This window comes from Lissotriton helveticus, chromosome 1_1 (genome assembly GCF_964261635.1).
Source record: "Lissotriton helveticus chromosome 1_1, aLisHel1.1, whole genome shotgun sequence".
NCBI classification, from domain to species: Eukaryota; Metazoa; Chordata; class Amphibia; order Caudata; family Salamandridae; genus Lissotriton; species Lissotriton helveticus.
The window spans coordinates 1,836,895,735-1,836,922,035 of NC_136057.1; the positions used below are offsets into that span (position 1 = coordinate 1,836,895,735).

General features: G+C 42.0%; 1 protein-coding gene across 1 annotated transcript in view; it reads right to left on the reverse strand.

The window, feature by feature from the left end:
• The window catches only part of LOC144753583 (cytochrome P450 2D15-like), a 133,587-nt gene that overhangs the window by 46,883 nt on the left and 60,403 nt on the right, over positions 1-26,301 (reverse strand). Inside the window, exons 3-6 of the mRNA XM_078641226.1 lie at positions 23,414-23,566; positions 17,478-17,638; positions 14,882-15,055; positions 12,038-12,179 (exon numbers count right to left, since the gene is read on the reverse strand). Of these exons, the coding sequence (XP_078497352.1) occupies positions 12,038-12,179; positions 14,882-15,055; positions 17,478-17,638; positions 23,414-23,566 (630 nt within the window). The remainder of the gene's footprint in view (positions 1-12,037; positions 12,180-14,881; positions 15,056-17,477; positions 17,639-23,413; positions 23,567-26,301) is intronic.

Consider the following 26,301-nt stretch of genomic DNA (forward strand, 5'->3'; position numbering starts at 1 on the left):
CTAATTGCATTTTCTCTTCGATGTTTTTCCTCATTATTATCTCTTGTGGGGATTGATCGCTCTCTGGTCGAATTTGTATTCCAAAATAGTCTATGCTCTTTTTTAGTTCATTGCTTATTAAGGTGAAATCAATTATGGAGTTCCTTTTGCCGCTGGTGAAAGTGGTTTTGGCAGGTATATCTCCCTCTATATTTCCATTTAGGATTATTAAACCTAGAGGTTCCAGGTCGCCCCAAATATTATGAGGTTTATCCTTGGTCCTATTAGCTTTTATTAGGTTACTGTTAAAATCGCCGGAGATGAATATCTCGTGTGATTGATAAGTTCTGCGTAAGGATTTTATCAAATTTATTAAAGTTAGAGCTTTATTCTTTTTTGTGGTCTTATCTGGGTGGATATATATGTTTATAATTATTAAATTCCATCCTGGACTTTTTTTACTTGCTTTTGACTCTATTTTGATCAGTTGTAACCAATTTTCCCCTGCGTCGAGCAGTTCGGTTTTCCAGTCTAGATTGTTCGTAATAAAGATGGACAGGCCTCCCCTTGGGTGTCCATACTTTGCCAATTTTTCTGCCAGTATGTGATGTTCCTCGTATCCCATAATTTGCTTCGGGGTTAAATTCCATGTTTCTTGAAGTAGTATTATTTCGAATTTACTCAGGTAGTCTATTGTCTCTTGATCTTGGGACATTTCTTTGAAAACGTGTACATTCCATAAGCAAATCCTTATTTTTATTTCTGGTTTTGAGAGTAAATTGATGTTTTGTCTTTGGTTTTTTGTGCTAGTTTACCTACATCAGGATCGATGAGAATTTAGTGCCTGTGCTACCCAAGACCAGTCTTTGTATTCCTTCTGACGCTGGTATTCCTGCTTTGTATTGATACTGCTCAGATCTTGTTCGGAGATTGATTTGTTTCTTGCTCGCTTTAAGATTGATTGCATTTTTTCCTTTGTGTTGTTAGATTGGGGAAATTTATTACTTAATAGTGGGAATGGATATTTTATTGGGGTGTGACGCTCTAGAGTTATTCCCCATTCTGAAAAGTGAGTCCTGGCTGAGAAAATAAGATCTGCTATTTCTTTGGATACCCAGGTGGTACTACTTATTTCCATGTCCGTTTCTTTGTTTCCTTGGATGAATTCTAGGGCTTTTAGGTCGCTTGTTGTTATTCCCCTTAATTTTGGTATCACTTCAAATAATCGCAGGATATTTCCTCTGTTCAGTGTGTCTGTGTTTCCTTTTGTTTGATATTCCGGCTTGAACAGTAATGTACATTCTGTTTCCATACTAACCGATTCGAGATGTCGGGTTTGATAGACTCTCCTTTTTCCCTCACTTGGATCAAATCGAATGTGAGATATGTTATCGTTCTGGCAGACCGTGGTTGTTGAATCCGGTCGAATGTAATCTACCATGGATGCATCTTTTGTGAGGTGCATTTCTTCTCGACTTATTTGTATATTGTTTACGTTTTGCCCTATTTTATCATTTGACTCATTTTCGAGAATGTCTCTGCAAGTTCTTCCTTTATTTCCTGCCGTGATGGTCAGATGAATATTCGATTCCCTCACTTGGTCTGCCTGTATTTTTAGTCTTTGCTCGTGTTCCGTTTTTTTCTGGTTGAATGGTGGATTTCCCCGATTGTGCCAACTTGATCCTTTTTGGGCCAGAGTTTCACAAACCCTTTCTTGCGTGTTTTCCTGTGTTTTTGTTGTTCTAAGGCCTCTCTATGATTTGGTTGTAATGTTTCGTTTTTGTCATTGATTTTGTTTAGAATTGATTTTTCCTCATCTGTTGATTTCCCTCCATCTGTTGTTGTTATGCTGCTTGTTTGTAAAGGGCTTATGAGGCTCCTACGCAGTTTCAGGCACTGGAGAGAATGGGAGGAAATAAGGAAATGAGGAAAGACGAGAAAATGAAAGAGGTGTGGAGGTATTCGTTAGATAGAAAGAAAGAAGAGAATATAATGCTACATTAGCTTGCACGTCTGCCGAGCCTTTTGCTGCCCTACAGGCAGTTCAAAGTGCTAGGGGTAAAAGAAAAGCTTACGAGAGGAAAGGAAGGGAAAACAAAGTAACAGACTAGAGAGAAGAAAATGTGGTGCAATTTTACTATGAGTGCTTTCAGTGTTCTTTTACCACCCAGAGCCAGCTACAAAATACTCATGTGGGCCAGTGGTAGAAAAAGAGGATATGAAAAAGAAGAGCACACCGTGATGCCTTCAAGTGAGGATCAAAGAGTAATCTGGGCTGCATGACAAATGGGGACCAGTGTTGAGGGAATTTAAAGCGAATTGTGAATTTCACGTGGAGGGCCAGATAGCTACTCTTTGTTTATAGATATGACATTCTAGTGTACAGGTGTAATTATTTTTTTGCATGCAAATTCTGCTATATGGTAATACAGCGCTGTGCCACTCCTTACCAAAGACTCAAGGCTTCTGTTATATTGTGTTATAAAGTTTTAAAGCGCTAGGTCTGCCCTAACCACCATAGGGGTGATAGGAGGAGAAATGAAAACCAGAACCTGACCAGCGAGGTAAGGTCAAAAAAGAAACAGATGAGATTAGAACCTAAACAGCCAAGTTTTAAGTTTATTCCTATTCATTTTCTCAATGGGTTCTCGTCTCAGGTGGAGAGATAGAGTGTTCCCACAGTTTAGATGCACGTAAGCCAAACGAACAGCCACCCAGACAGGTTGTTTTTATGATGTGTACAGTTGCCAGCGCGGCCTCTGATGATCTGAGTTGTCTACTGGGTTGCAAGGGTTTGAGGAGTGGCAGTGTTAATTCCTGAGATCCTCTGTCATAATAGTTTGAGGTCTAGTCTTAAGCTTGTGCAACAGACTGCACTAGCAGCTACTACTAAGAAACAAGCCTTACAGATCCATACAACCACTTTCCACTCTATCACTAATGCACGCGAGGCCTGCGAGACACCAGGACTCTGCCCGTTATTGAAAAACAATCCAGGCCATAACATATGGAACACACAGTTTACACGTAGTCATGCACCAACTTCTTCCTACCTGCTGTAAGACACAATGGGCCGGATTATGACTAATTTGGAATTCCCGTGAGAAAATCCAGTGCAGCTGGGATACCAGCCAGAATTTACTCATGGAACTACTGCATAGGATGGGAAATAAATGTTTGGACTGGTTTAACCAGGTGGAATTGTGCACAACATTCCATTTTCCTTGGAAAGTACATAACTGTCAAGGTTTCAGATTGATTTTTTTTCTTTTAAATAATTTTTATTGAGCAGAGCATTAGGTACATGATATATATTTTGCGATCGAAATCAAGAACATGATTATTGAAACCTTTTAAAACATTAAATAGCTTCTTTCTATCATGACAAGATAAAAAAAGGAATATAAAAACAGTAGCAGCCAATATCGTCATCAATAATTTAAACAGTGACAATGTGCACAAACCTGCGATAAAGTGAAACAGCAAAAAAATGCAAATATCAGAAAGTGCAATAACTACGAAAAGTGCTAGTGCTTATGAGTGCAATCATCAAGAAAAAGTGTAAGTGCAAGGTCTGCTACATTTTTGTCATCAATATCAATATCAAGTGTTAATATCCTCCCTTTAGCGCTTCTAATTTTCTAAAATACTTCCAATTTTTTTCAAACTTCCCAGTGGCTCCCACCCGACTTGCGTATGCTTTTTCGAAATTTCGCGTCCTTTTCATTTTATTGAACCACTTCAATTGGGAGGGAACATCACTAGATTTCCAATTCTGAAGGATTAACCCCTTCGGCGCTCATGACGAGCTGAGCTCGTCATGAGTCGTGCCGCTCGCACGCTGATGACGAGCTCAGCTCGTCATGTAACGCGGCTTTTTGAAAAAAGCCGCGTAGCGCAAAAATAGCCGCCGCACGCATGCGGTTAATGAGCGGGCTACTGTACAAGAGATAAACAAAAACGTTTCTTCGGCCTTGGTCAACTTTGTTCTATATTTGCATATACCAAATAAGGCCGGTTGAGCCGCAGGCTGAATTCTCTTCCCAATTACCAGCTCGATATCCGTGAAAATTGCCTCCCAAAAGGGCTCTAACCGTGGACAAGTAAAAAAAATGTGGTGCCACCCGCCCTGGCAGTTGGCTTGGCATCTAAAACACTTGTTTTCAACCTCCGGATATCTTTTCCCCACGGCCTCCGGAGTCAGATAGGCAAGCCAGCATGATAAAAATGCCATTCTTTTAAAATTGGCCGCACGCAGGGATTGTTACCTAGATGGCATATGGTCTCCCAGTCCTTACATGAAAAAACACATTGGGTTATGTGGCCTATTTTACCCAGATTACTTTGTATCCATGATGTTTGTCCCTGGTGATGAAGCAGCCTATACCAATTTCCTATGCCATTAATTTTGGCCCCATACAGGGCTGTGACCAATTCGTTTGGAGATTCAAAAAGACCGTTGACATTTTTTAAGAATTGAACTATTTGCAAATATTCAGAAAAGATGGGTCTCCTCGGGTTAATAGCCCTAACCATTACTTCTTGCCAAGCAACCACCCTGTTTTGAATAGCAAAATGCCTAAGCTCACGTAGCCCACCATTTTTCCAGTTTATGAGATGTCTTGTCTTTAATTGAAGTTCAAGGCTGGTACACTCTCTCAAACTCAAATATTGCACACCTGAGGAGCCAACCTTTTTAATAAAGGGCTGAAGTCTAAAAGAATATTCCCTTAAGGTCTTGTATCTAGTTTTCTTTGGAAGTTTGGAGGTTTTTAAAAACACTTGGGTTTGAGAGCCAATTTCTTGTAACATTTTATCAAAAAAGAAGCTATCACGAATACATTTGGAGCCTATAAAACCCGCCACTATATCTAAAAAGGCAGCCTCATAATACGTTTTTAGATGAGGTAAAGCGAGGCCTCCCTGGGCAGTGGGTAACTGCACTACCGACAGCTTGACTCTTGATACTTTTTTCCCCCCAGACAAAACCTCTAAACATCGTTTCCATTTCTTTAAAAAAGGACGAATTTATTTTTATTGGAACATTACTAAATAAAAATATAAGCAGCGGTAATATCGCCTTTTTAATTAATGAAATCCTGCCCACTATTGAGAGAGGGAGTAAAAGCCAGAGATCTAAAAGTCTCTTGATTTTATTTTTCATTCTTATATAATTCAAATAATATAACTGATGGTAATGGCTTGTTACAAAAATCCCAAGATATCTAACTGGGTATTGATTTGCGGCTTGAACCCTCAAACAAGATGGAAAAAGATTTAAATCAGTGTTGAGGGCAAGGACCTCCTTTTTATTGGGATTTATTTTGTAGGCCCCAATCTGTTCAAAGTCTCTAAATTCCCTCAATACACTTTCAATGTTTTCTTTATTGGGCAACAAATATAAAATAATGTCGTTTGCAAAGAGTTTCAGATTAGCCATTCAGGGAACAGGGGATTGGATAGCAGCATTATTTCTAATTGTAATTACTAACGGTTCTATAAAAAAAGTAAAAAGCAGAGGCGAAAGTGGACATCCCTGTCTAGTCCCCCGATTAATTTTTATTGATCCTGATTGTTTTGAGTTGATTAATATCTGGGCCGAAGCCCCGTGATAGATATTTCGTAACATATCAGTAACCTGAGCTGGAAAACCAAATCGACCGAGGGAAAAAAACAGGGTTGTCCAATTAACCAGGTCAAATGCTTTTTCGGCATCGACCATTACTATACATGCCGTAGTTAAATTAGTATTAAAATAATCCAAGGCCTGTATTAAAAACTCAGTATTAGCTGCCATTAATCTTCCTGCAATAAAACCTGTCTGGTCACTATGAATTACCTCCTGGGCAGCAAATAAAAAACGTTCGGCCCATACTTTCATTAAAATCTTATAGTCTGAATTTAAAAGACTGATGGGCCTATAAGAGTTTACATCCTCAAATGACACAATTATCGCTTCTTTAAAAGCTGCAGGAACCAAACCTCCTTGATTAATAATTAAATAGTTTTTTCAAAGGTGTCAGCAATTTATTTAAAAAGGTTTTATAAAATTCGGTAGGGAAACCATCCTGGCCACATGCTTTTGCCCCAGCTGTTTTTTTAATAGAAGTCGATATTTCCACAGAATTTATATCAGATTCTAATTGACTGATCCGGCCATCTGAGAGTTTAGGGATAGCTAAATTAGAAAAATAATCCTGAATCCGTTCTTCCCCTGCTATATACTCTGTGGAATTAATACGGTGGAAATGTTCTAAAAAAAAAGTGAAATCTTATCACCATTGACATCAACCTGACCGATCTGGGGATCCTGAATCTTCCCTATGGTTGCAGACTCCTGTCTCTTTCTTGTTATGTTGACCAATAGATTCCCCACTAACTGGCTATCTTCATACACCTTCTGTTGGTACATTTGTGAACTACAGATCTCCTCTAATATAAAGAAATCTCTCAGAGCTCCTCTCACCTGTTCTAGTTAGTTAGGATGCTGCTGGAGCTGGAGGGCATATTCTTTTTAAACTGCAGTATGTAGCTTGGCTATTTTCAGCCTTCTGCCATTTGCCTGGGCGGCTGTGTAGCCAATAATCTGACCGCGAGTTGCAGCTTTAAATCCACCCCAGACAGAAAAAGGTTCTGCAGTATTTTCATTTATCTTAAAATATATATAGATCCACTCTAAAAATCACCACCCAATCCTGATGTTGGAGCAGAGTGCAGTCTAGCTGCCACCTGGGCCGCTCTCTGTTTTCCCCTCCGAGTACAATTTCGAGCTCCACTTTTGCGTGATCTGAGAAGGGATTACACCCACTATCTATCTTAGAAACCTGGAGGGATCTTGATATAAGAAAAAAATCAATTTGAGATGCAGTTCGAAAACGATGCGAATAGCAAGTAAAATTTGTTTATTACGGTCCGGTTTCAGTCGGTACTTCCAGTCTATTCAAAATCAACGAGCTCTTGATGGGAGCCCCTGGGCAGCTTATTGTAGATGGGGATTTCAATTTTATACAGGATTTGAAAAAAGACACTTCAAACAAAAATAAGAAACAACTGAAAACAAACATTTAAAGAATTATGAAAGCTTTCAAACTAGAATATCAATTAGTAGACCCCTGGTGAAATAGTAATCCAGAGAAAATAAGATTTCAGATTGCTTATGTGTGACATTTCATAATTTCATTGTAATTATGAGTGACATTCAACGACTATGAGTGACCCTTTCTCTCGAGCAAAAATCAAGCAATGAAAATGAGGGAAACATAAATATTAGCAATGACACCCATTTGAGTAACAAGAAACTCTAAGATCTTGAAACTGCTGCAAAGCACTAGAAATTGAAAAGCACTAACCGACATGACAAGGACAGTGTCTGAGGTATATGTGCTTGTAGCCGAGGTTTGTTGTTCTGGACCTCTCTGCCGCCTTTGATTCGGTGCCTCATCGCCAACTTTTGGCCTGTCTCTCTAATATTGGAATTTCTGGGTCGGTGTGGGAGTGGATTGAATCCTTTCTAGAGAATAGAACACAGCAGGTTTGGATGCCTCCGTTTTCTTCTGCACCAAGAAAGGTGACTACGGGAATTCCTCAAGGTTCAACTTTGAGTCCTTTCCTTTAACGTATACATCACGCCGTTAATCTATCTGGCGGAGGAGCTGGGTGCAAAGATCATAGCCTATGCTGATGATACCCAGCTCCTCTTTATGTGGAAGGAAATAGATCTGTCTCCGGATCTAGACAAAAACTGCCTTGCAGCAGTCTTTAAATGGCTCGCGGGGCACAGCTCAAATGCAATGAGGACAAGTCTGAGGTACTCCTTTATGGGTCCTTCCCTCGGCACTTCAGGGATGACCTTTGGCCAGCAGGTTACTCCATGAATAATTCAACGGGAAGCCCAGTGAAGAATCTGGGGGTCTGGTTCAGTGAGGACCTCAGATTCTCTCCACAGATAAAAAAAAACTGTCTGGAGTGTGCTTCGGCACACTGAAACTACTTAGGAAATTCCTGCCACTGCTGCCCAGATCAGCAAAGGAAATGGTGACTCGTGCCCTCATCCTGTCGCGCATCGATTACGCCAACGCATTATATATTGGCCTTCCCAGTTATCAGCTGAACAAGCTACAGACCAATCAGAATGCGGCAGCGAGAGCACTGTTGGACATTTCTGGTAGGTCTAGTACAACGCAATATCTTCGGGATTTGCATTGGCTCCCGGTAGGGCAGCGCGTTCTGTTTAAGGCCCTCATCCTTGCCCCTGGTGCCTTAGGAGACACCTTAACTTCTATGTGCCTCAAAGACACTGAATCTCTACAGTGCAATTCCTTGCCGTAATCCCACGCTACCGCCTAGCTAGAACAAGGGGCAGCTCCTCTCATTCAGAGCGGCCAAAGCCTAGAATGATTTTCCATATGATCTGCGAAACACCCAAGACCTTCGGCTGTTTAAATAGCAGTTACAAACTTTGCTTTTTAATTAACATCCAGCCTCGTCACACGCCCTTCTGTCTCCTTCAAACTGGCTCCCACGCCGGGACACTCTTGAGTATCCGTGTGCACTATAAATGTTGTATAACATAACAGTGCAGTCCATGACCTCTCATGGACTGTGCCTGAGGTATGTTATTCCATACAGTGCAGCTCATGACACTTCACCAACAGTGTCTGAGGTATGTGAGCTTGTAGTAGTTTATTGTTCCGCACAGTGCCGCTAATTAAACCGCATGGAATGCATACTTGGAGCTGAGGGTTGCTGTACCGGACCAGTGCAGCTCATGTCACCTCATGGACAGTGTCTGAGGTATGTGTGCTTGTAGCTGAGGTTTGTTGTACGGGACTAGTGCAGCTCATGTCACCTCATGGACAGTGTCTGAGGTATGTGTGCTTGTAGCTGAGGTTTGTTGTACGGGACCAGTGCAGCTCATGTCACCTCATGGACAGTGTCTCAGGTATCTGCTTGTAGGCTGAGGTTTGTTGCTCCGGACAGTGCTGCTCACAACACCTCATTAACAGTGCCTGAGGAATGTGTGCTTGTAGCTAAGTTTTGTGGCTCCTGACAGTGCAGCTAATGGCATGCCAGGAGCAATGGCTGAGGTGTGTCTGCAGTACAGATCTTGTGGTTGAGTATACCCTGCCCAACGTATGTCTGCCTGTAGGAGTAATCTAATAATTGTTTTATAAGTGCAATAAGTGAGGTCAGTTTCTGTATTTATTCACCCATGCCTTGGCTGAGAAAGCAACACAAAGCGCCAGTGAGTGACCTTTGCTTAGGCTGTTTGCAGATTTGATACCCCCTCGGAAGCCTGAAGAGCTGCTCTGTCGAGATGACTGTGTATCCGACTTGAGTACGATTTCTCAGCATTTGATGAGAGAAGCAGGCCCGTGAAATATGATGTAAGGTGTAAAAATAAAACATGTGCAGTTTTTGTGGGCAGTTGCCTAAATGTACATGAAGTATTAATAAAGTATCAACCTTCATCAAAGCATCACACTACATAACAAATGTAAGCAATAAATTAATACGCAAACGATGCATTACAGTAAATAATTAATATCGTGGGGGAGGTTCTAAAAAGCCGGAAAAATGCAAACCTCAGGATAATAGGCTCCAAAGAAGGAGTGATTGTTCTTTAATGTGATATTCGGCCCTGGAGAAAGGGTGAGAGTTCAGTCTTTTGATAACTGGTACAATAAAGAAGGGCAGAGTGTTCATTTTGGGGATAACAGTGAATGAGATTGAGTCCTGAACGTTCTAGAATGTGACATCAGGATATGGATAAGGTCTGGGTGTTCTGTTGTTGGATAATCGGGGATATGAAGAAGGGTTGCAAATTCTGGTATGGGGTATGCAGGCCTCTATATCAACGATGAGTATTCTGTAAAGTGATAAGTCATCTGGAGATATGTGGTATATAATACAGGCCCAAAACCCTTTGGGGCCAATTAGGTTGGCGGGCGGTTTGCCCCCGCCAGGCCGGTGGTAGCTACCGCCGGCCTGGCAGGAGCGAACCGCCCGCCATCTGTCCCGGAATGAACCCCAGCCATATTAGTATGGCTGGGGGGTCTGCGGCGGATGAAAGACTGTCCCCCACTTTTCCGCCCCGGTCGCTTTGCGGCCAGGGCGGAAAAGGGTTTATATGGCGGTGTTTATCAGACACCGCCAGCCATATTAGCATGGGCTGTGGGAGATGCTTTTCCGTGGCGGCAATGTCGCTATGGAAAGGTAGGCGGCCTTCACTTTGAGGGTCCCCTTCGGGCCCCATGGTGACGGTGAGGTGGGGGTGCACATGGGGAGTACCTGAGGTACCCCCTGCATTTGCATACACAATGCGGCAGGCACCACGCGGTGCCTGCCGCTTTGTGTATGCTAATGCATCACAAGCATTTTTAGCATTGTGGCGGGCAGTGCTGAGAGCACCGCCTGCCACAATGTTAAACATGCATGATGCGCCCGCCACTGTGGTGGGCCCATCCTAATTCCCCCATGGGACCCCCGCCCTTATGGCGGGCGGTCCCTTCCCCCAATGAGATGGCGGGCGGACTAAGTTCGCCCGTCATCCTAATGACCCCCTTTGCGTCCAAATCCGGAATCAGGATATGACATGATAAGACATCTCAAAGTGCAAATCAATTATATTTGCTGTTTGATCCTTGGGTAGTGAAACAATTATCAATTAGACAGCTCAGTGGAGGCCCCGACAACACAGGTTCCGCTAGCCTAAACATTATATAAATTGTCAGTCTGTCAACAACAATCAGCCGACTTGGACTCACTGGTGCCACCACAGCCTGCAGTGGACATCGGGCAACCCTCAGGCTTTGTAGAAAAGTCATAGTCATAGCTCCAATTCCATACACCACTCCTTTCATCTCTAAATTAATAGCAGACTCCATTCAGAGGTCATGTAATTCCTGCACCAGAGAGAGGTCCACTGTGCTGTTTGTTAGCTGCAGCAGAGAACACTAGTATTCATGTGGCGGCCATGCACGCGGTGTGAGTGCAGAGTTATGTGTGTGTGCACATTTTCAACTTTAAGCACAGCATTTATACCCTGTAATCCCGCTGGCAATTGAATGATTATGCCCCACACTTGACTTTAGAGCTAGGATAGCAATCTTACTTTTTTGCAGTGAGTGTAGTCGCTGCACGCGTTGTGAGTGGGTCGTTGTGTGTGCACAGTGTGTAGATTTCTTAGCATTACAGAAATCTTGCCGGAAACTGAATGATTTTGCCCCTCAGGGCTAGGCACAAGTACTTGGTATTTTTTGATGCAAGCTCATCCAGCCCCCAGGTCTGGCGAGCTGCAGCACGCACAGTGTCTGCCACACTTGACTTTTCAGCAGGTTGTTTTAATTAATTAAGCAGCCAGTGCTCTCTGGGCCGCAGTGCTTGACAGGCACAGCTGAGGAGGTGCTAATATGAATGACTTCGCATTTCAGTGCAGTGATGCAGACCACCACACTGAAATGCGTTAGTCTAACGCCAGATGTGTAGGTCTTGGCACGGCTGAACGGAACATTCACATTTACCACATGTTATAAGCAGGGGTGGGGGGAGGGAAGGGGTGACTGTCGCCCGGCTGGTTGGAGCATTACATGCCCCCTCTGTGTCTGAGATGAAGGTCAGACAGGAATTGGAATATGTGACAGGCTGCAATGCAGCTCTTTCCCACAGCTATTTTAACAGCTGGAATTTCGTGCCATTGGAAATGAGACTAGTGTTCCCACAGCCAGAAAACCAGGGCTTAGAAACACCAGCCCACTTGTGATAGGGCGGAACGGAAATCCATTCTGGAATTTTGTCCGATCCGACTGATAATCAGACCCAAAGTCGAATACAGTAACATCAACATAAAATGAGATGTCATCCTTTATATCTAGCAGTCACTCCATTGTAGGGTGGGCATTAAGGGTGCAATATTATAGTCATATCACTTGTGATATAGTGGTCCCCCCACCTACACATACTCAGTCATAGCAACCCATGCCTAGCACCTGTCTTTCCCAACGTGCAAAACACACGTGGGGAAACCCTCACTTCTTCCTGTGCAACCTCCATCACCTACCTTGAATGTCAGGGTGTAGAAGCATGTAGAGCAGGCACCAGTAGAGGGTGGTGGCAGTGGTCTCTGTTCCTGCCACAAACAGGTCAATGGTGGTTAAGAAGAGGTTTTCCTCAGTGAAGCTGCTTTTAGAGTCATCTCGAGCCTGGAATAATATGGACAAATGTAGCCTGTAAATACATGGCCCTGAACACTTTTTGAGCTAACTAGCACCGTCTGGGTCACTTCACACATAATGTTTTAACTGGACAGACAAGAACACATTGTATTTATATATTACGGTTTTGCACAGGCAGTGTGGCCACATTCAGTGGGAGAATTCTGTCACAAAATGTTTTTGCATTAGCTTTCTTGTGCAAAATATTTTTTGCAGGAATTTTCAGCCACAGGTGATGGTTTGCGAAGCAGACAGATTAACATATATCCAGTGGTGCCTCTTCCGCTAAAGCGGAGGAATGTTGCCCCACTGCACTTTGAGCAGTGCAAAAATTTTAAAACTTAATGATAATAACAAGACCTTATTATCATTTTATTGTTCTGTGCGGACTGTGCAAAGCCAGGGTAGGGCAGGGCTGGGCTCACCGCCATCAGAGGGAGGAGGAGTGGTTTGCACTCTCTAAGTGTGCATGATGCTTTGGCTGGCCCTTTTGGGCCAGCCAAACCATCATGCACACTTAGCATATTCTCCACATGCCCTGGCTTAGCCGTTCAAACCAATCATGATGCTGCTGTCATGCAGCGTTGTGATTGGCTGGGAGAGTCTGGGAGCCTGGCGGTTTCCGTTCTGTGCTGTCAGTGCAGAAACTGAGGACGGAGGAGAGGCGGCTGCGTTCACAGGTATTTTATTTGTATCTACCTGCCCCTCCAACCCCGTTCCAAGGCAGCCTCCACTGCATGTATCATAAGATGCACTTTGCATATGAAGTTCATCAGCTTCGTGGAACATAGCAAACAGATTTAACACGCTGACCACTTCAATCAAATAGTACTTTATGGACGGTTATTTAGTAAGGTTTTGCGAGGGAACTCATGAGCCACAAGCAACAAAAGCGTTGTCAATTTACTTGCCGCAGTAAAATGTGCAGGCACTGTGCAAAACCAGCTACATGAGTTAAGGTCTTCTTAGTCCCAATGCACCACCCTTGTATGAAGATTGCGTCCCACTCCATTGCGAGCTTCTCAAACTTGCCTTTGGGCATTGTAGTTTGGAAATACAAGGCTTTTTTATAACAATACTAATGCATCAATCCCACAGGGCTCGGACATTTTCCCCTATGAACACCTGCTGCATAAAGCAGCTGACATCTCTTGCCAAATATGAGGCCTAAAATGAGGAATAACTAGAGAAATTGATGCACTTCTTAGTGGGGACCCTCAGGGTCTAGCTTAACATAAGGAAAGACACATACACCCAGGGCCGGACTGACTACCGTGCGTTTTGGAATGCTGCAGAGCTGGGGGATGATTTCACTGCGGTGGGGGGTGATTTAATTTATGGAGACCTGCATGTGCTTCGAAATATTTAAAGCAAAATGAATTTCGTTCAGTACACGCAGGTCCCCATCAACTAAATCAGCCCCCAGCTCAGCAGCATTCCAAAACGCCTAGTAGCCAGTCCGGCCCTGCATAGACCCCATTTACTGGCTGATTTGTACAGAGTGAAACCAGAAAAGCTAGATAAATCATGGCTTCCCTGCTTAAATTATGTGATCTTAGGCAAATATATTTTTTTACCATAACATTTTTTCTTCATTATCACGTATGAAACCCCTTTCAAATAGGTGAGTTCCATTACCATTTGTACAAAATGATCACCTTTAACAAGTACTTCTCAGTGCAGTGCTACAACGGCCCTATTAATGTCAAAGCTCCCACATGTTAAGAAATACACCTTTTTGAACTTTGAAGAGACGTTATCATATTTCACGTGGTTTGTTGTTTAATTTATATAATACTTACTTTAGGGGCTTGGCTTGTGCACTAGATCTCAGATCTGAGTCAGACTTTTGACTCAGCTCTGCTCAGCTCTTCCTGTTAATTTGTTGGCTCGCCACTGCTACATGCTTTCACTGATTATTTCATTCTAAACGGAAGGCTACTATGTATATTTCTTTATTTCTGGCCCAACATTTCTGAGAGGGAACATCCTCAACACCTGCGGCCAGCACTGACTTCTACCTAACACGTTTCACACAGTGCCTGATTTGTAAAAGAATGAGTGCCGGTGCCCAAAGTTCTGCTCAGAAGCCCGCAGTCAGTGCGATTAAATGTTGGTGCACCGAATACCAAGGCTGCATAGTCTTTATTCCACCTCATGCCTCTTTAATCCACTACCAGACCCTGCGTTCCCCTTTATCTCACTCTTGCAGCTTTCTGGTGTCCCCCTTTGTAACAGGTTTTCTTTCTTTCTCTTCCTTCGCCGTTTTACTTTGTTTGTTTTTCCCTCTCTTGGTCGCTGTAAATGTCTGATAAGGAAAAATAAGTGCTAGTCCCCACAAATGAATACTTGTGAACCCCCCCCCCCCCCCCAATTTGCATAGAGCAAAATGATGTCCACACTGTGCACAACGTTAAGAGGGGCCCTTTAATATCCCATTACTCACATATAATCATTGGCCTTTGGTGAAATGGGTGGACTCCTGAAGGGCTGGGGGTGGCCCTGAAAGTTTGAGCACCCTCCTGTGCCGCAGGGGCTTGCAGTACACCCCGGCCACCAGCAACCACCTTTCCAAATTAAGCACTTGCTTCACACCTTCATTGTGTGTGGAGTTGGGTTTTTCAATCAATCCAAGTTACATAGCCTTAGCGCAGGACACATATTTGAAGATAGTTTGTTCACATCCAAACCTTTTCAATCTCCGACAGGTAAGCGTCCACAAAGTCGCGAGTCACCGCCTGATCCCAGGTCTCCTTATGCTCCCTTGCCACCTCCTTTATGTAGCTCTTTAATTGGAGATAGGGCCCCACCACTTTCTGCTGAACTCCTGGTATATTCGCTATGCATGGAAGTACATTTATTAGCTGCAAGACAATATGAAAATAAAACAAAGAAAATATAACCTGAGTAAATGCTTTAGGGGCAATGAACAATAATACATCTTGAAACTGCCTGGGATGTGTAAGCCCCTCTCAGTGAGCACCTGCTCAGCTATTCCAGGGGCCCAAACCACAATTTTAACTTGATAAACATGGTGCCTAGGTCCAGTTATACAATATAGGACATGCATGAAGATACTTACTTAGGTGGCCCAGCACATGCTGAACACTGAGCACTGGAGAAGCGTAAATACATAAAATATAAAACCGGCACTGATTTGCCTAACCACATAATAGTAATAAAATCTGCATGTTAATGCTTTACAGGCTACAAAACAGTAATCATGATATATCCAGTGATTAGGTCAGGGCAAAGATACCTGCGTCCAATCAACATTGTGCTCCTGTCTATAAGAGTCCTACTGGAACAATGATGCCACTAAGACCACCTGAGTCTGATAAACAAAGCATCTGTCAACTTTCTTTACCTACTGACACTGCTTAAATAATTACCTAATACTCTCTCTTCTAAGACCTAGCGGGGGTCCATGGGTCTCCCTGGCCCCCCGCTGTAGAATTAAGGACCAGGATTGCAGCCTGGGTGAAATGTTATGTAGGGTTCATGGTGTGTCCTGTGCCAGGGGCCTAGATAAGGGGGTTTATAGAGACCTGTTGTATAAAAAAACATTATAAGAAAAACAATACATACACATGCACAACATTCTTCTTGAACTTGTTTGGGTGTTGGCTCCTTCCGTCTCAGAGGATAGGTGCCGATGATGCTATGTGAGCAAATTGACTAGAATGTGGCAACTGCTCATTGGTGGTTACTTACATGAGGCCCGCCCCTTGCTTTCCTATCTGGGTGTTCTACTGGTACACTTGTTTCTGGGTTTTATACAGTGACACACACATGGGGATATTCTGTATCTATGCACTACAGCTTGCCCTCATCGTAATAGTGAAATGAGGGACAGGAAATATGTGCTGAATATGATTAGGTATGTGTGATATTACCAGGGCTTTTTGTTTGTTGGCTTAGAATAAAGAAGGCAGGAGTGGTTGGCATCAGACCCTAGACAGCCTTAGTCGCCCTAGTCTAAATGTAGGCAAGCACAAGTCCTGGAAAGCAGGGAGGAATACGATCCACCCACCCAGCGTGACACGAACTGGAGCATCGCCACAAAGATTTCCAAGGACATATTAACAAGGGCATTGCGACACTGGAATGTCACTTTTACTGACACTCCTCTGCACCATATGTACAAGGAGGCGCTTAGCCACTTTTTCTAGCTTAATTGCGCTTTGCAAATATGGTACCCTTTCGCGCAGGTATCTGCATGAATGGGGCATACAATGGGTGTTGCAGTGGGCATTCCATCGCAAAACCCATTGTTTTTTTGACGCTGTCCCAGATTTACAAGGATCTATAAATCTGAGCCAAAAACGAATACCATGAAATAGAAGGGGTTAGAATGGCGCAATTATGCAGCACACATTGAAAGAGCAAAACACCATTAATGATTGTTTATGTGTAGGAAGGTGTCCCTTCCTGCACATAAACAATGATTGAATATGACGATTTACTGCTTCTATGTGAGCTGTAGAATGCAGCACACATAGAAGTAACAAATCGCCATAATTGATTGTTTATTAATTATCCCTGCAAAGCAAGCACCCTTGTACTGCGGTGCAAGGGTGTCTGTGTTGGCACATGCAGCTACTTATAGCACTGTCTCTTCGGAAAACACTGGGGTGCACCATATTGCTGTAAATACAGTGCATCCTTGCATTTTGGAAATTGTGGAGTGCAGAGGAGAAGTGTGGCTCACCGATTAGAGCGGCAAAGCCTGAGGCAGAGGTCTGGCCCGGGACCAGGGTTCAATTCCCGACGCGGCAGGGTCTGGGGCTCAATGTCCACGGACTCGATAATTCTCGCCTAGGTGCCTACTCTAATCATGGGCCCCACTCTGCAACTCTGGGCAATAGCTTGCTTAATCTCCACAACGGCCCCGAAAGCGCTAGGATGCCTGGCCTCACCTTGGGGGTGCCCAGTAGGTGTCATCTCACAGGGAAAGCCATGAAGGGTTCCACAGCGGTATACAGCGCCAGGATGCCTGAAAGTGTGCTTTACAAGTATACATACATACATACAAACATACAGAGCTGCAAAATTTGCCACCGCGTTGCGCTCTGCCATTTCCTTGTATATATGCCCCCACGTTTTCAGGCTCACTCACACATGGTTTACACTGCAATTTACACAATTGAATAACAGTGCATTATATTTCTGAGACAAATCAATACAAGATTAATGTAAAAATATATGGGGCGTATTAAGAGGTACGTTATTTTGACTCAGTGCAGTCACAACCAATGATTCATTTCACTTCCTATATCACAGTACCTGAGGGAGGAAACCAGTTGCTCCATCCATGTGTTGCTTTAACAGGTCCAGTAGCCTGTGGAACATCTTATCATTGTACTCAAAGCGATCCCCAAAAGTGATTGAGCAGATCACGTTACTTGAAGCGTTGTTTATAAAATGATGTGGGTCAAACGGGCAACCTGGATGTTGGGAGCAAAGGTTCTAGATAAGAGAATGAGACTAGAAAGCTGCAGATCAGAGACTACAGAAGGTAGAGAATGCAAAATAAAAGAGGTCTAGAGCAAAGGCAACCTGGGGATGAAGAAACCATGTTGAGATCAGAATAGTGCAGATCAGAGCCGATTTGGAGAAACAAGTAACAAAGACTAGCAGGCTCTAGTTTAGAGACAATGGGAAGACAAGGAGACAAAAGAGGGATAAAGCAAGTCTAGATCAAAGTTCACCTGGAGAGAGAGAAGCAAAGAAGAGATTGACACATCTTGATCATTGACCACCTTGAAACAAATAACATACATGCGTTCTAGTAACATGAGAGACCGTCAGAAAATGACAGTGATCTTGGGAGAACTCCCTGGTGTTTGTCCCCAGTTCTGGAGTGAGGTTTTTTCTGGATGAGTACATTCAAATTTGAGAGCCTCATATTTTATGCAATTGCATGATGGTGCAGTGGAGGCAAAATAAATATGTGAGCAACATCACACCGCAAGCATGTTGGGTAGTGTGATCACCTGTGCCGAGGATTCAGCCATATGCATGTGGTGCAGGAAATGATCCAGTAACATAGTTCTCTTTCTATTAGAGGGTAATAACTTCAAAAAGGTATAGCACAGATGCTGTAGGATAAGGAGCGACAAGGAGTCATTACATATTCAATCAATCAAACGTATTTACATTGCAATTGATGATAAAACACACAAAATCAAATATACAATAAAATATTGTTCAACAGAAGAAATTAATTACAGTCTTAATTTCGTACAAAATTAAATTCCACTAAAATTACACCTGTTCAAAACTTGATCATATTCCATTAGGATGGCGGGCGGACTTCAGTCCGCCCGCCACCCTAGCGGTGCTGGGACCGGCCGCCAGTGGTGCGGCGGTCCCGCATTCCGCATATTTAACATTCTGGCGGGCGGTGCTTTGTACAGCACCCGCCACAATGTCAAATATGCATGTTGTGCATTGGCATGCACGAATCACTGACAAAATATCGACCTAGAAAATATCGACCTACAGAAATAGCAATGCTGAAATATGAAAGGCAAGAATATCGACATCCAATCTACAACACGGTAAGTACAAAAATATCGAAATAAAAATATAGATGTTAAAAATATCGATGTTAAAAATATTGTTTTTTTCTGTAAAAATATAAATGTAAAATAAAGTAAAAGGCACTAATAAATAAAATAAACATAGTTAAAAATATCTAATAATGTTTAAAATTAATAAATAATACATATATAATAATAATACATTAATTAAAAATATACAGACAATATACAATATATACTTACTTAACAATAAGTTTTAATAATTGTTTTAATAATGTATTAAATTAATAACAAATATTATGAATTACAAATACATTTACAAACATAAAACAAAAACATAAATAAAAAGTAAATTGTTTAATAAATTAAAAAAACTAAATGTACTTTTAATATTTTTTAAATTACTTATATGCTACATTATCTAAAATTATACAAAAAATATTAAATAGCTAAATAAATAAAAATACTATTCAAAATCCATAACTTTAACAAATACAGTAATAAAAACATTGTATAGCATAGAACTTAAAATTACCATTCCCACTCCAGAGAGAGCAACAGTAGAGAAACCATTGGATAGCGTAGAGGTAAAAATTACTATTCCAACTCCAGAGAGTACAGTAGGGAAAGCGTTGGATAGCGTAGGGGTAAATATTACTATTCCAACTCCAGAGAGTGCAACAGTAGGGAAAGCGTTGGATAGCGTAGCGGTAAAAATTAATATTCCAACTCCGAAAAGTGCAACAGTAGGGAAAGCGTTGGATAGCGTAGGGGTAAAAATTACTATTCCCACTCCAGAGAGTGCAACAGTAGGTAAAGCGTTGGATAGCGTAGGGGTAAAAATTACTATTCTAACTCCGGAGAGTGCAACAGTAGGGAAAGCGTTGGATAGCCTAGGGGTAAAAATTACTATTCCAACTCCAAAGAGTGCAACAGTAGGGAAAGTGTTGGATAGCGTAGAAGTTAAATATAACATTCTTATAAATAATTGTTGTAAATAAAATAATTTATAATTTGATTTTTAAATATCTCTACATCATTTGCAAATATCCATTAATAATTATTAAAAACATAATTACAATTGAATAATTAATTAACAATAAATACAAAAAAATATTAATGAATAAATATTAGTTACCAAATAATAAATATTGAACACTAAAAATCTTTTTCAAAACACAAAATATATTAATAATTAAAAATTGATTAGCAATTAAAATATAGTAAACAATACATTTATTTTTAAATCAAAAGTTTTTTTAATGAAACAATAATTACCAATGAATAAAAAATAATTTCCAATTAATAAAAAGTAATTACCAATTAAAAATCTGAATTACCAATTTAAAAAGTAATTACCAATTAAGAAATTAATTTCCAATTAAAAAATGTAATTACCAATTACAAACATTAATTACCAATTAAATCAATTGATTACCAATTAAAATAATTAATTACCCATTAATAATTAATAAAAAATAAAATAATTATCAATACCAATAAAAAAAATCATTACTTAATTATAATTAAATTACTTCCCACCCAATTCCCCTATAAACCCACAACCCGCTACAGAACTTAAACGCAAAAATTAATTAAAATTAATTTACATTTACTAAAAATTAATAATTAATTCACTATATTTAAATTACTTCCCAGCCTATTCCCCTATAAACCCACAACCCGCTCCAGTACTAAAACATAAAATTAACTTGAAAATAACATTATTAATATATAAAAAATAGTACACATATCATTTAAAATAAATAAAATACTTCACAAAAAACAAATAACACATACATATAAAATACATAACAATAAACAAATATCGATATTAGTAACATCGAAATTAGTAACATCGATATATTTGATATCGATATTACTAACTTCGATATTACTTAGATTGATGTAAAAAAATTCGATATTACTTACCTTAGGGTCGATATTCTATCTAACGATATTCTTGACCTCGATATTCTTCACCTTAGATATTTCCAACTCGATATTACTGTAGGTCGACATTTTGGAATCAATATTTAGACTGTGCACCGGCATGCACAGCGTGACAGGCACAGCGAGGTGCCTGCCACCTTGTGGATGCCAATGTAGGGGGTGGTAAACCCCCAAGTGCAATCCTAATCCCCCCAGCCCCCGGGGGGTCCCGCAACGGGCCCCAAAGCAATTCCCACATGCCTTTCCATGGCAGAGTGTCACCCATGGAAAGGCATAACACCGCCCACATCATAATATGGATGGGGGTGCCTGCAAGGCACTGCCACACTATTATAGGCCTTTTTCGCCCGGTAGACAATTGCCTACCGGCGGAAAAGCGGTGGACGGTCTTTCCGTCTGCCGCGGTACTCCCGCCATGCTAATGTGGGGGGGGGGGTAAAAGTCCATCCGGTGGGGTGATTTGGCGGGCAGATTGCCACCATTGGTCGCGCGGTGGTGATCCGCCCACCATGCTAATGGGCCCCTAAATGTGAACTTTTATTGAATATATTCTCTCTCTCTCTCTCTCTCTCTCTCTCAACTGACAAGAGTGGGAAACACTTGAGCTCCTGCTGTATTGGTCAAAGGCCTAGCAAGAGCAGTGTGACACAGTAATGTATCCCCAGGTACCCTCGTTATCACAGGGGAACAGAGACCAGTTGACTTCCCATTATAAATCAACCAGCAGTGAACATTCCTGCATGGCAGCTGGTACCCACAATGTGAAAAAACAAGCAATATTGCTCCAGTTTCTCCCTGCTGTCAGCACGGAACCAGATGGGTGCAGAGTAGTTGCTGTCATTTCACTGACTCACCTAATTTTCCCATTTACCCACTCCCCTGATTGTGTGATCGCTCACCCCTTTGTCAACACTCTTTGATTTTTCTCACTTGATCATCCTGGCAGTTTTTCTACAGTACCAAACAAAATTTTGCCCAAATCTACTTTCAGCTGAACATATACTGTGACCTTGTCTCCTTGTCACTTCTCATTCAACCAAAGGACCTAACCTGTGTACATTAATAAGTCCAACCATTGTGGGAATCCACACAGCACTTAGGGAACAGGGCGTGCCTTGTATGCAGTTGCCCAGCTTGTTTGCAGTCTATGACTAATCTTCCGTTCTTACATTTCTGGAATAATAACTCCTGCTGGGTTGTTTATAAATTGTGTTGACTTTCCATTCTGTGCCAGTTGTAAATGATGCCAGATTCTAAGCAGATTCCTGACCCCATGGTGACCCATAGCTTCCACCTCTCAACAGGCTTTTATTTACTTCAGGGCAGTGAGTCACACCCATTTAGTGCATTCAATGCCAGGGTGGGGATACTGAACAAATCCCCTAGAGTGACTATTCCCACACATGCAGAACACTGATTGACTCTCTAGTTAAACCTTATGTTTGGGAGGACGACAGAGTTTACCAGACAATACCCCTTTTGTATGCATAAAGCACATCTATTAAGATATGTATTTGTAAGCACCTGAAGTAGTCCTATTTATTATTACTGAATGCTAACAGTGATCAGTTTATCAACCTCAGACAAAAGAAGGGCTGAATTGAGACCAACAGGGATATGCATGTCTCGAGTAATGAAGCAACTCAAAAGTCATAGTCTTGCATTTTGGACAGCAGAGCTATCCCGGGCCTTGCCTTTTATCTACGTTTTGCAACCCATCTCTGTTGAAATGGAGTGTGTCTCTCTTCGTACACGATTCCTGTGCCTCTCCTGCACCAGCTTGCACCACTTTCACCAAGACAGTGGTCCATTTCAACAGCAGGTCCTTCTTCCTTGTCTTGTACTCTCACCCAAGCTGTCTGTGCCATAGCCCCGATAGCCCATTCCTCTTACAGCAAATACCCTTGCCTTCTTCCTTCCCACTCCTCAACTTCTCCTCCATCTGTCTACTTGGGTCTCCATGTAAATTAACACAAAAAAAACCGTTTACTATACAACTATTTGCTTGTTCAGTGTTTGTCTACAGGCCGGTGCTATCACAATTCATGTAGATCATCTTCCTTTGCCCACAAATAAAAGCTGCGGTCATCCACTTCCTGCGCCATACACTTAAAAAATAGGACAGGGCTCGGTTTGGAGTTTGGTGGGCAGGTTACTCCTTGCCCATCAAACCCTTGGTCCGGTTGCCTAATTTAAGAAACAGACGGATCTTATGTATTCCATTGACAGAGCCCCCATTGGGAACACTTCCATCAACAGCCCGACGGAGTAGAAGCCTGCGGAGGAAGGAAATTACACTGCCCGTTCTATTTAAGGTGGACAGTGTAATGTGTTTTTTTTCTTGTCTGTCATCACCAGGAAAACCTGCAGTGAGGAACAGAAAAACACGATTGATACACCCTGGGTGTGTGTGGCAATCTTGGGTTTTTAAAATGGTTATAAAACAAACTCCTTCTTTAGGGGTTTGTTTTGAGACACAAACAAAAAGAAAAAAAGGATTGGCCATCAAAATCGATGGCCATCCACCAAACATTTAGAGATGGTGGTTGCATTCAATGTAAAGAGATGACCGCCGGGCTGATGGTCATCTCTAAGAGTGTAGTGGTAATCTCCTCCGCAACCCTCATGGACTGACTTTGCCCACTAAATATTAAATTAGGGCCAAAAACAAGATTCTACCCATTCCCTTCCTTAGGACAGGACTACCCCTTAAATGAGACGTACCTTCTTCCGATTCAAATGCAGAGCAAAGACATCTCGCCTCCTCAATCACCCGCTTCTCCAAGGACTTCTTACCCAAACCAAAGTTCCTCAAGGTGGTGAGCGCAAACCGCCTCTGCTCCTTCCAGGCATCGCCATACCTTCCAGCTATCAGACCTGAGGGGGTGGATACCACAGCAAAAATGATATATCACAATACTGGAAGTGGCAGCACAACAATCAGGCAAAAGAGTAGTATTACAATTTTGGGCTCTTTTGTGTGGAACCAACTACATAAATGCCTTGAGTGCCTCAAAAATCTTAGACATTGTCACTTCCTCTCAGCCATTATTCTCGTTCCTTTGTCCTAGGGGCTGCTCAGCACATGGATGCGTTACGTCAGGTACCAAATGTACCTGCATGGGGTGGGGTATTTATGGATCCTAGTTAATACCATTACACCAGCACAAAGTATGTGGAAAATACCTTTCATTCTGAGTAATCCCAAGAAAAATTGAGAATTTCACGAATAATTTCTATTTTCAGGAAGAAGTTTTGAATGTATCAGATTCACCCCACTCCTGAGAGAAAAAGAGGTTATGTTTATTCCAAACTCGGAACTACCGTTTCTGATGTGGAAGGAGTTACAAGTATAGTCAAAGTCAAGTCAAATGAGTTACAAGTATACACAAGGACTCCCGAAAGAGTAAGTTGAAGGAGTGTATTGGAAAAAAGTGTACAACTAATCCATCCTAAAAGTCATCAATTAGTCAACATTTGTACGAACATAAATGTAAATATGTGCACGCATTGAGGCATAGACGGTGCCAGGCAATACAGAGAGTGAATTTATTAGCTCTATTAGCTCTTATATTTTGCTGACTACTGAATGTGTCGGGTGTATTGTCCCCGTAACTTGCATTCCCCGTTTTCGCACCTTTTAGTGTAAATTAAAGTTTGCACTTCTCAATAGGATTATATTAATATTAATAGATAAACTTCATTATGTTCCCACGGTTCGGTCATTTTAGTTTTTTGATGCATAGTCCTGAGGATGATCTCATTGACTGACGCCTCAAGAGACCAGAATATTGATAACTATCCCACATCTGCCCGCAAAATCATCATGTATTGAAGTTTTTACTGAGTTACGAAGACTGTACAACAGGAAATTTGCGGATGAGTGGCTTATACATTGACTGAATATAACTATGCATTGTTGAATTTACAGAAATGATTTGTTGGCTTTGGTCAGAGTTGAATACTATTGTCTTGATCCTCTGCACTGCTATATCATTATGATTCAGTATTAAACAACTGATTACTCTATTAAATTTGCTAAAATTTTTTGCCTAACACAGAGTACGCCTTAATATATGCACATTAACATTTATGTGAGTTTTTAAAAATGTCTCCCTGTACTTTCTGATGTATTAAAGTCTGTGTACATTCAACTAATATAGCTACTTAGAGCCTTTATTTTTAGATTTAGAGGGATTTAGATCTCTGTGGACGGGTTACTCTATAGCAAGGGTGACGGATATCCCGTCTGCCAAAATATAAATCCCATTATATCCTATGGGATTTATATTTCGGCAGACGGGTTGTAAGTCACCAATGTGACAGAGTAACCCGTCCGCCGAGATCTATATCAGGCCCTAAGTCTTTTTACAGATACTTATGCATTGAAGTTATTTCTTTAGAAAAATTAAAGAAATGAGTTAAATAAGCATTTACAATGCAATAGGTCTCGCATTAATTAAGTTTGAGCTATTGGCATTGCTAAATATTGCAACACCAATTGCAACAAAAGTCTATAAATTGTAGGCCAAAAAAATGTGTATTTATATTTGTAGCAATGGTCGCATGCTGCGCTTTAGATGAATATGTTTAAAAGTAAAGTGCGCCATACTGCGATTGCTACAATAGTTATTTGTGGATGCATTAACAATTGATGTGTGCACTGATGGCTGGTGGTGTGTGTGCCTGTAGAAATTGTGCAATGATGGCTGGTGGTGTGTGCACTGCCAGCTGGTGGTGCGTGTGCCTGGTGGAAGCGTGCACTGACCGCTGGTGGTGTGTGCGCCTGGTGAAAGTGTGCACAGACGGCTGGTGGTGTGTGCCTGGTGAAAGCGTGCACTGACTGCTGGTAGTGTGTGTGTGCCTGGTGAAAGCGTGCACTGACAGCTGGTGGTGAATGTGTGCCTGGTGAAAACGTGCACTGACGGCTGGTGGTGTGGGTGTGCCTGGTGAAAGCGTGCACTGACGTCTGGTGGTGTGTTCCTGGTGGAAGAGTGCACTGATGGCTGGTGGTGTTTGTGCCCAGTGAAAGTGTGCACTGATGGCTGGTGGTGCTTGTGCCCGATGAAAGCGTGCACTGAGGACTGATGGTGTCTGTGCCTGGCGAAAGTGTGCACTGTCAGTGTGGTTGTGTGGTAAAACACTGACCCCCTTGAGCTTGTATGTTGAATTCTTCTGGACGTATGCACATGCAGTGCACACAAGAGAACAATGGATGTGTTAGCAGAAACTGGACTATGGAAGTTGGTCTTTTTCATAAGGCAGGGAGCAAGCCTAGGATTGTGGAGGAAGATGTGCTGTTGGGATGTGGCTAGGAAGGAAAGGACCCTGCCTCCTGTGAGAGTGGAGTGATGGTGACTCCTAACCAGTTATTTAGATAACGCCAGTGGGGGGTGACCAAGAGCACACAGTGTGAATGACATTCAAACTGAGTGACAGAGGAACCAATCTCTATAGATGCACTGCTCGCAGTTAAGGAGCCTATGTTTTGATTTTGTTTACCACCGTGCTCTGTTGCCCCTATCCCAACAGGGTGGAGGGCGATAATGAAGTTAGGGTAATTAGGCCCCAAAGCGTTCCGAACACCGGAGCACGGTGGCTGTGCGCTCCTG